The following is an 11,653-nucleotide window of genomic DNA, read 5'->3' as shown; positions in this document are numbered from 1 at the left end:
GGTTTACAGGGTGAAATAGTGTGTAATGAATCGGCCCTCATCTGGACAAATCATATTGATTCAAAGTGAAGAATCTTCTTGCAGGATAGTGAAACGTATTCATGAACAAGTCCAGCCGGTTTCTTTCCAACATCCTTAAATCATATTGATTTTTCTTCAGCCTCCTCATATATTTTAACTGGCACTGTTTGTTTCCCAGATGCTTTCCAGAGAGAAGCATGTGTAAAACATTCACTTAAACTGACTTGCTCCAGCAAACTTCATTAACAGGTGTGCTCATTTCTTAGCCATTAATTTGTGTTGTTTGGCAGGTAATTATTGAAATGAACAGAGTACATCTTTGTATATAAATTAGCGCACTGTTACACTGTAAAAAATATAAATAATAATAATGTAATAATAATAATAATATAAAAGTATTTTACTGTGTATTTTACAGTTTTGTTCTGTTCTTCTAGAATATCATAAATTTAAATATTTATGTAAATTTAAGAATATCATTAAATTTACATAAATAGACTGTGATTTCACATTTCAAATGTAAATTAACGTAAAATCACTGTAATGTAATAAAACAAAATTTTCTTGTTTTTTTAAATGTATCTGTCTGTACATATGCATATTTAGATTGTTAAAATACATTCACAAATGTATCATGATTTCACAGATATGTGTCCGTTATTTGAAAGATTGAACTGTTAAATTCAAATGTAATGCTATGGAAAAATATATAAAATGATTCTCATAAACTTTTTTTACATCAACTAATTATTATTATTATTGTTGCTATTTAGGGCGATCGTGGCTCAAGAGTTGGCAGTTTGCCTTGTAATCAGAAGGTTGCCTGTTCGAGCCCCGGCTCGGACACTCTCGGTCGTTGTGTCCTTGGTCAAGACACTTCACCTACCGCCTACTGGTGATGGCCGGAGGGGCCGATGGTGCGATATGGCAGCCTCGCCTCTGTCAGTCTGTCCCAGGGCATGCAATTCATTATTATTTAAACCAACTGTTAACTGTATATTTCTGTACATTTAAGTATTATTATTCATATTGCCACATTCATTGACCTTGTTTATAGGTAATTTCATTGTTTAATCACATTAACATGTTCCTAATTTAATGTTTAAAAGCACTTGAAAAAGGCAAAATCCCATGTAAAATTAGGGCAACAAACTGTATTGTCATTACTGAAAATAGCCGTATTTTTATGAGAACGTTATTTTCTGTTATTTTCTGGTATTATTTTGGCGCCCCAGCTGCCGGAATATTACTGTTTTTCTAGGATTTTTTTTTTAACAGTGTAGAAGATCATCTAAAGAAATTTCTGGTCACATATTTACAAATGAGTAAATACATTAATTTTTCTTAGTTGCAAAACTCACAATTTCTATATCTGATCCTAAACATCATGATGGCAGCGTTGAGAACGCGTTTACTCTCTTTTACTATTTTTGAAGGTGCTGCCATTATAAAAGTCTCTGCAGGAAAGTTTAATCATATTTCTCTTGCAGGCACTTCGCTTCCCCAAGGGGCCCACACTTTTAAATTCAGCCTTAAAATCCCAGAGGGGTATGTGGGAATTTCTGGCTTCAAGCATTAATACCGTGCTGTAGTTTGCTTTTACAAATAACTAGATTCTGTTTTTTTAGGAACATGCCTTCATCCTTCCAGGGGAAACATGGAAAAATTGTCTATGTGGTTGAAGCAAAGATAACTAGGAGCTGGCGTTTGCCTTCTGCAGTACAAAAAGAGATCAAGTTTGTTTCTAAGGCATTTCTACACACTCCTCAAGTAATGGTAAACACTACAATGATGTGTTATAAATTTGACATCTGAATTACAATTGAGTTGATTGAAAAAAATGTCTGTCTGGTTCTTTACAGTGTCCACAATCTCGTTCAGTGAGTAAAGACATCGGTGTTTTCTCTAAGGGACAGGTTCAGATGTCTGCTACCATTTGCAGAGGAGTTTGTTTTCCAGGTAAAATATCTGCAACTTACAAAATCAAATGTGAATAGATTAAAAAATGAAGCTTATTGTTAATATTTGCTTTTGACAGGTGAAACTTCATCTGTTGTTGCCAAAATCTGTAACTCTTCCTCCAAGAACACGAGGCCCAAATTCAAACTTCAGCAGAAAATAGTGTACAGATGCGATGGCAAGACTAAAACCTGTGATGAGACTCTGTTCAAAGCGGTCGGGGACACTATCCGTCCAAACTCAGAGCAAACTGCCTCCTGCCAGTTGAAGATTCCTAGTGATGCCATCGCCACCCTCCGTAACTGTGATATCATCTCAGTTGAATATCAGATAAAGGTATAAAACTATGTCACAGGGATTTCATGGTGAACTTTGGTTGTAAATGTTTGTAGGTAAATAACAGATAAAGAAAATGTGTGTCTTAACCTCTTAAATAATTAATAACTACTATGAATATAAGACACTGCATAAAAAAGCATAACAAATAATAATTATATGTCAAATTAAAAAAGCAAAATTGGTAGTTTTATAAATTGCACTTTTAATTTGATTGTTACTTTAGTCTGATTTGATTCTAAATCTCTGACTTTTTCCCAGGTATATCTGGACATTAGTTTTGCCTTTGACCCAGAGGTGGTGTTTCCACTGGTCATCATTCCTTACAGATTTGCAGCCATTCAGCCTGGTGAGGCTGTGGGGCCTTACCCACCTAGTAGAGCCTGGGCTCCAAGTTACAGCAACTACACTTCCCTTGCCTTCCCCACTGGATCAGATGCTTGTCCCTCGCTAGATCCCGCTCAGCATGCAAACATAACAAGTGGCAATTTTAACCAGTGGCCACAAGGTGCTGCTCCATACGGGTTTTCAGTTCCAGGATTCACATCACCTTCAGTACCTGCATACCCTCCTGCTACGCCTCAGTTTCAACAGGGACAACCATCTCCCTCAAATCCATCTCTTTCCCCTGAACTGGTTACGGAGCAAATTAATAAACTAAATGTGAGCAGTAAGTGACACCTTAAATATAACTGTTAAGGCGAAAACCAAATTGGTCAGAGCATATTCCTCAAACTGTAACTTTTAAAGTATCTGAAAGAAAAGAAAGTGGAATTAAATCATGTCATTGAGCCTAGATTTCCCCTCTTGATGGCAGCAGAGGTCCAGCATGACCAAATATAACAGTGCAGACAGTTCTTTGATTCATACTGCAATCTCTGATCTCAAAAGAGGTCTTTCAGTCTCTTATTATATTTTTTTTGTTGATCCAAAGATTCCTCTGTGGTCGTTGTTTTTGCCTAGATTTGGGAGGTATAGTATATAATCTTTCTCAGCTGTAAATGATTCAAAATGCAGCTCCTGGATTCTTAAGTTGTATGAAAAAAGCAATACATAACTCATGACAATTAGTGTGTAAAGGGAATAAAAAGTGTAGTGTGCTAAGGGTGGCATTATTAATTAGAGCTTGCGGTGTGTGTGCTTTTTTCATTTCTTTTTTCAGGAGCATTCGTCTGCAGGTAACTAATTATTACGTAAATTTGCTGGGAATTTTACTTTTACAGTTATTTTTTTTTGTCTTTGCTACATTGTACCCATGTCTGATCTTTGTTTCTTGAATGTTGTCAGTGGGTTTTATAACAGCATCATCAGACAGTTGTTTATGTCAGTAATTTCCCAGCATATGTAGACATTTGTCTCATAATTGGTAGTGTAGTTGAAACAACTGGTAGCAATAAAGATAACTTCATATCAAAGTATATGTAACACTGTATTGCAACTGCTTTATTTTAAGTTTTTCTATTGTTAGATTTTATCTGTTTCTGTTTTTTGTTTTTCATTTTTTCCTTTTATAATTTTATCCCACAATTTTCATGCTGTTTATCATTGTTGTGCTTTTTGCTTGGTTTTCATTTTTTTATGCTTGTCTGTGTTTTACTTTTTCTTTGGATACATTTAATGTAAAACTGCCAACTGCCCTTTTAAATGTAGTATAAAAATGAAATTGACTTGGCATATGTAATTATTGTTCACATGTTTAGGACGAGAAAGCCTTCTTGAAGTGTTATCCTTAGGAGGGTGCTGCATTTTATCTTAAAGAATGTTTAATTGGTTCTATGTATGCTGGAGACGTAAGGTTCTAAAGGTGAAACACTTGCCAGGGCTTGCGACTTATGCATTTTGTGACGACCTGCGTGGTCTCTGTTAAATCACTTAACAGAGACCACGGTCATTTTTTTATACTTACTCCCCAATAGGTTTGTCTTGCCTGATTTGTTGTTAGATTTTTGGCCGCCCTCTTGTTTTTGATATATAAAACATGTTGGCCCAACCAAAGAGAAAGAAAATCACAAGATATATGTAAGCTCAAAAGTGCAAAATGGAAAAAAAACTACACACTAATTCCGACTCTGGCAGATAATAATACTAAAATCATATTTAGCTCTCTATAGAGGTTCGAGTAGGCTATACATTTAAGTGCGTGGCTTTTTTTAAAATTTTTTTTACTGCAACCATATACTAGCCAGTGGTTGCCAGTGGACTCCCACACTGAAGTCCAGGCCCTGTATTTTAACTGATTAGTACTGGTTGAAGCTCAAATAGTAATCTGTAATAATTTTTTTGTTGACCTGAGCTACTGGTTAATAGATGCAATCTAACATTTCTCTTGATATTTAAATCAATAAATTTCTTGAGCAATTGTAAGATTTGAATTTATTTTTGAGTGTTCATTTTCCAGGCCGTAGACAAAGTCTTCATCCAGTGATCTATTGAGAAGGTAACAGTAAGAAACTTTTAGAGATGCCAGTCACAGACCTGAAGATGTCTTTAAATCTTTGAAAGACAGAGAGTCTTGAAACATCTGCATGACTTTGAACTGTCAGTTACTGTGTCATTTGAACTTTATGTATGCTTTGAACCTAACCTGATCCATTAAAGTACACCTTTGGGGTGTTCCCTAAAGCTATAAAGAACATCAACAACAGTTCTTAGAAAGACACTCTCAGAAGGAGCTGCTGTCAATCTACGGCATGTAGAAACGAGGTACTCCCCTTTGAGGAATAAATGTTTTGATTTTACATACCACAATTAGTGAATCTACTTCTACATTAGTGTGAAACCTTTTTCCCGCTTCACAGCTTCATTAATGTTACTGGCTATTGATTGATGCTATAGTTGAAGTGACCCCCATCCTTTCATAGTTGTGTGGTATTATTTTGCAATTTCTTTTGTCATTTTATGGCATTACATTCGTACATTATAATATTGTAATGGTAATAACACGTCTAACTTTCCAATTTTGGCCCGCTGTTAATGTTAATGAGCATTAGGTTTGCACTTTTATATACTATCAACAACCATACAATGGCTCTTTTGAGAAACTATTAACCAGAATTATATGTTCTCCTGGCTGCAAATGATACTTTATCCCAGAATAAGAAGGAAAAAAAACATGTAGCAGGGGAACATGTCTTTTCAAACCCTGCGATGCCAGTCACATACCACATGTCAGTTTTTGGAATATTGAATTGCTCTGCAAGGGAGACAGCTGTGCTGTTTTTTGTAATGTACCTTTGAGCTTACCCTGCCCTCTTGAACCAAAGTTTACATTACAGGTATTCAAAGATCTGCAGCTAGAAGGCATTTCTTTTTCTGAGAAAAACACACATTCTTGGATATTATGGCATGCAGGAACATGTGCTGCATGTTTTAAGAGACTTATCATTTCTGGTTGAATAAATACAGAACATATCAGTTTGAATGTTACCAGGACAATGATAGTGTTATAGCAGCAGAATAAAGAATGAAAATAGTGCAGTCCATAGCAAATAAACAACATAGCTAAAGTGAAAGTGAAAGTGCCACAGGCTCACTGTACAGAATCATTGTACAGTTTCCCAGAATCATTGTACAGTTTTCCAGAAAAAAGCAGGAATGAGTTCCTGAAGCATTCCTTATTACAGCCAGGTTAAATAAGCCTGAGGGAGAATGAACTCTGTTATCACAGCAGCGTGAAGTGGAGTGGGTGGGATGGATTTTGTATGATTGAGATCAGTTTTTGCAGTGACTTCCTGTTCCTCTTTGACTCTGGCCAATAATGGTTAAAGCCTTGTGAATTAGTTTGTTGATCCTGTCGGCGTCTCTGGCAATGATGTTTAGCTACCATAATGTTTTATTGGATTATATTTGATGGCTTGGGCCCCAGGAAGATTAGCAACCACTGTTGTGAAGGGGTTCCATCTTGGGACCCCTTCTGTTTAACATTTACATGCTCCCACTGGCACAGATTATAAAGAACAACAAAATAAACTATCATAGCTACGCAGATGACACACAAATATATATCACAATGTCACCAGGAGACCGAGGCCCTGTACAGGCTCTTGGTAAATGCATTGAGGAAATTAATGACTGGTGATGCCACAATTTTCTCCAGCTAAACAAAAATAAAACTGAGGTAATAGTCTTTGGTGCAAAAGAAAAACGATTACAGGTCACCAGAGAACTTCAATCTATACACCTAAAAACCACAAACCAGGTGAGAAATTTGGGTGTAGTGATGGATGCAGACCTAAACTTAGAAAAACACATTAAGACAATAACAAAATCAGCTTACTATCACCTCAAGAATATTTCAAGGATAAAAGATCTGATGTCTCAACAGGACCTGGAAAAACTAGTCCATGCATTCATCTTTAGTAGGCTTGATTACTGTAACAGCATCTTTACAGGTCTACCTAAAAAATCAGTCAAACAACTACAGCTCATTCAGATCTCTGCTGCTAGAGTCCTCACTAAGACCAAAAAAGTGGACCACATCAGTCCAGCTCTGAGGTCTTTACACTGGCTGCCTGTCCGTCAGAGGATAGACTTTAAAGTTCTGATGCTGGTCTATAAAGCTCTGAATGGTTTAGGACCGAAATACATCAGTGACCTCCTGACCCAGTATGAACCTTCCAGATCCCTCAGGTCATCTGGATCCGGTCTGTTATCAGTCCCCAGAGTCAGAACCAGACACGGAGAAGCTGCATTCAGCTTTTATGCTCCTTATATCTGGAACAAACTCCCAGAAAGCCTCAGATCAGCTGAAACACTCAGTTTATTTAAATCCAGGTTGAAGACTTACCTATTCTCAGCTGCATTTGAATAAAGCACCAAATCCACACTTAAGTTTAAATTTCAAAACCTACTTTTTAACTACTGATTTTATCTTCTGTTCTGATTTTATCTACTGTTTTGATATTTGATTTTATATACTGTTTTGTTTGTTTGTTTGTTTGCTTGTTTTAATCAAATTTAAATCAAGCTTTTTATTTGTTTTTGTTTTTAATGTCTCTGTAAAGCACTTTGAATCACCTTGTTGTTGAATTGTGCTATATAAATAAACTTGCCTTGCCTTGCCTTGCCTTGCCTTGTGGAAGCTAATGGAGTTCCTTATTAATAAATAAATAAATAAATATAAGTGACACCTTATTGATTGGAGTTGGTTTATTTTGTTCAGTTTAAGCAGGAAGTTCTGATTTAGTTATATTATTGTGGTGAATATTGTATTTAAGCAACAGTTGATGTAAATTAAATTTCATATAAATTTCATATTAAATGTATAGTTTTATAACAGTATTTGTATTTACATTGCATGTATATGACAAACTGTATAATTTTTCTTGTTACTGACCCACACACACAGACTAGAGGTCTAATCAAGTTTGATTTCTTTCTTTTCTTTTCTTTTCTTTTGCCTGTCCTGTCCAGCACTGTTTACTGTTTGAAGGCAAAGACAAATGCGCAACAGATTTATTTTCTCAAGTGGATCATTACAGCTTTTGGCATACTGGTGGATTTTGTTGTCATAGTTTAATCGATCTTTATTTATTTATTTATTTAACTTTTACATTTTTACAGTCAGAATGGACAGGAAAAGACAGGGAAGAGAAAGATAAAAAAGATAAAGAAGAAAAAGAGATATTGGGAACCGAGTTAACAGAAGGAGAGAGAAAGAAAACTAGAGGAGAAGAGAGACAGAGAGAAAGGACACTGAAAATCTGTTGAATCACCTGCTGAAAAAAGAAAAGAAAAAAGAAAACAACACAAACGGCAAACCACAGTAACAGCCAACATAAGCACAAGTAACAGTAAATTATAAATATTGAATGTTGCGGCGGCTGCAGTGACGCTGACGCTGTACCGGTCTGTTGTGGTGAAGAGAGAGCTGAGTGTAAAAGCGAAGCTCTCAATTTACCGGTCGGTCTACGCCCCTACCAATGTTCCCTCTAAACTGCTGCGTGCGCAACTGCTGGCACGGTCTCTGCGCACAGAAAATCTGCGTTGCGCACACACACACAAAAAAATCTAACCTGAATTGAAATTAAAATTAATACTTTAACAAACAACCCTAACAAAGTGACTGGCTGCTCCCGTATGGGATCAGAACGATGCCACCTTATCCCATAGTCCCGCCAATAATGCGATTCACATTCGTATATATGCAGCTAATCAACGTGGTTGACAGGCTATGACAGCGTCCTTATGTGCCGACACCGGCGTTTTAGCTAGCAAAGCGGCGTGGCTGATGTGGAGCGAAGCCACGTTAATGACAACGTGTACAACCATTGGAGATGTGAGCAGGACAGACGGAACAATTGACGGAAAAAGTGCGGACTTTATACCAGTTTTTAAGTTGTGTTGATAGGCCACGTAAAACCAGAGTTATGATAAAAATATGCAATGTTTGGTTTTCTTCCTGAATACTGTCGTTGTTTATATTTACTGCAGGAAGAAACGGTAAAAACGGCGTTTTATAAGGAAAACGCTCGAAAGCACTCTCTGCCTGTGAGCAAAAACAACACAACGCCAAAAAAAACCCAGCCTTTCCTATTGGTGGAAAAAATGACCAATCAAAAAATGATATGGCAACATGGCACTTAGTTGTTTAGGGAGGGGTAAGTTTTAGGAGTGACGGCGGTGTTTTGAGATGTGAGAGATTTGCGACGTTTAGCGCAAATCTTGTGTAGTCGGCGTGTAGTGTAGACAATAGTTTTGTTGTGTGTGTCAGAACAATGAGGCGACTGCTGAATGTTACAGGTGTTACAGGAGTGGTACATCTCCTGTTGTCAGGCCTGCAGGTTGTTTTTCTCCTTTATCTCATAGTTTACAGAAATTATTTTTTGGAGTGGCACAAATAATTTGTGTGGCATCAAATTTGATGCAGAACAGCTGAATGTTCTGTAAATAGTTTAAAATGTTTATTTTAAAAAACACCTTGGCGGCATTTTTAGGTAAACAGCTGCAAAAAACTTTGTTGTTTGCAAAACTCAGTAACTTTTTTTTAAAGAAGTAGCTATATAATTAATTGCCCAGCACTGGTCATTATTTACTGTATTTTGCAGACAGAGAGTTACAGGACTCTCTCCCCACACTCATAATACAAGTCAGAGCTTTATATAAAAAAAAAAGAAAAGAAAAAGAAAAGTTGTGCTTTCAAAACTGGAGTTCAAGTTATTTTTACTTCCAATAGTGTTAACATACTACACAGGTCATGAACAAGATTTTTTTTAAATTTTCATTGTAAGTGTGCTAAAGCAGTTAATTAAAAGTAGTCTAACATATATGTAAATGCTGTAATTTGATTTGATTTTAATAAACCATATAACTTGGATGGATTTGATGCTGGCGTGACCACAGTGCACACGTCTGCTGTTGCTCACAGTGGTCCAAGGGGCCGCTCAGGGAGTTTGTGTGTTCGCTCAGACACATGAAAAATTAGAGGGAACATTGGCCCCTACCCTCACCTATGCTCACGAAGTGTGGGTAGTGACCGAAAGAACGAGAACGCGAATACAAGCGGTGGAAATGGGTTTCCTCCATAGGGTTGCTGGCCTCTCCCTTACAGACAAGGTGAGAAGTTCAGCCATCTGGGAGGGGCTCAGAGTAGAGCCGCTGCTCCTCCACATCGAAAGGAGCCAGTTGAGGTGGTTCGGGCATCTGACAAGGATGCCCCTTGGGCGCCTCCTGGGCGAGGTTTCCGGGCATGTCCCACCGGTAGGAGGCCCCGGGGCAGACCCAGGACATGCTAGAGAGATAACATCTCTCGGCTGGCCTGGGAACGCCTTGGTATTTCCCCGGATAAGCTGGAGGAGGTGGCTGGGGAGAGGGAGGTCTGGGCTTCTCTGCTTGGGATGCTGCCCCCGCGATCCAGCCCCAGATATGCGGAAGAAGATGGATGGATGGATGGATGGATGTTACTGAGCAACATACAAGACTGATAATGCATGATATGTTTAGAGGAAGCAGCCAACTAAGATAGCGTGTCTGTGAGTACCTGTTTGTACGCACCTGTGTGCAAACAGGTACTCAGGTGTGAAGACCCATGTGCACACCTGTGTGTAAGCACACTTGTATTGATAAGGTTTCTCCATATGCCTGTCTAATAGTAGGTAGGTAGGTGTGGGGAGCCATAGCCCTGCCCCCCAGGACATGAAGCAGATCCAGGGGCAGTTGCACCACCCACCTAGAAGAAAGCTGAAGAGAACCCTTTACTTATATTATTGTATTGTCATCCTCTGAGGAGGAGAAGGGTCTATGTTTATTTTTCTGGAATCTGTCCAGGGTGCACCCCACCTATTGCCCTGTGGTAGTTGAAATAGGCTCTGCATGGGGAAGAGAATGGATAGATACTAGAACACCAAGAATACCTGTTCAATCAATTACATTTTTCAAACTTTGATTTACTGAGAAGTTATTCCCTTGTCTCCTGTGGGACAATACGCTTTAATGTTTATGTTGGCCACCACTGATTAAATCTACTGGAGTATAGATGTTTATTTTATGGGTCTGTGCGCTTCATCACCAGATTAACATTTTTCTGCACCATTTATTTTTTGGTCTTTTCCCAACAGCGTTGCATTTTACTTTTATATTTTTATGGTTTTTGTAGATTTTTAATCACCATTGACAAGTATCATTTTCTGTGGAGGAAAAGGTATAGGGCAGGGTGGTGGTTTGTCTTAATTCCTGCTTCATAAATAGAAGGTTTTATTTTTCAGGAGATCTACATTATTAAAAGACTAAACTAACATTTGTTGGAATGCTCTATGAGCATTGCAAGTGTTCTGTTGAATATCATTTGGCCACAGACAATCTTTAGTCAAGCATCTGTTGAGGAAACAGTAGGAATGTGTGTTATCAAAACCAAAGATGCTAATCACAGCCATGAAGACATTAGCATTCAAGGCTGGACAGTTGCAACATTTGGATTACTTTGCACCATCAGCTGCCTTGCTGTTTGTATTTAAGTACGCTTTTGATTTAACCAACCCATTCCAAAAATTGTCACGGAGCTGGAGCCAACACCCTGTCAAAGAAAGAGACTTGGTTCTGAGAAACGTATAAGAAGAGAATTCCTAGAAGGAGACTCTCAGACTGAGCAATTGTCAAGTTATAACATGTGTTCGCAAGATACTCCCTTTTTTGAGCCTTTTAAGTGCACTTGTTTTGTTTTCCTTTTACATAGCAACACCTGTAAATGTCTGTGGACAGTAGAGAGTAAAACGTTGCTTTTTTGTTACTGGCCATGGTTGAATCGATCCCCACCCTGTTGTGGTTTTGGGGTAATTTTATGATACTTTGTTTGTCACTGTGGTGTCTCATTTATACATTATAATATTGTAAAGGTAAGAAC

General features: G+C 37.8%; 1 protein-coding gene across 1 annotated transcript; it reads left to right on the top strand.

Moving 5' to 3' along the window:
- The first annotated feature begins 1,489 nt into the window (after positions 1–1,489).
- On the top strand, positions 1,490–4,617 carry LOC120443196 (arrestin domain-containing protein 3-like). Its single transcript, XM_039621321.1, has 5 exons — positions 1,490–1,569; positions 1,650–1,797; positions 1,884–1,980; positions 2,060–2,316; positions 2,578–4,617. The coding sequence occupies exons 2-5, from the start codon at positions 1,654–1,656 to the stop codon at positions 2,992–2,994; spliced, it is 915 nt and encodes a 304-aa protein (XP_039477255.1). The 5' UTR covers positions 1,490–1,569; positions 1,650–1,653; the 3' UTR covers positions 2,995–4,617.
- The last annotated feature ends 7,036 nt before the right edge of the window (positions 4,618–11,653 follow it).

This window comes from Oreochromis aureus, linkage group 12, assembly GCF_013358895.1.
Source record: "Oreochromis aureus strain Israel breed Guangdong linkage group 12, ZZ_aureus, whole genome shotgun sequence".
Lineage (NCBI taxonomy): Eukaryota > Metazoa > Chordata > Actinopteri > Cichliformes > Cichlidae > Oreochromis > Oreochromis aureus.
The sequence above is the reverse complement of the archived record's forward strand: the minus strand, read 5'-3'. Positions and strand labels throughout refer to the sequence as shown.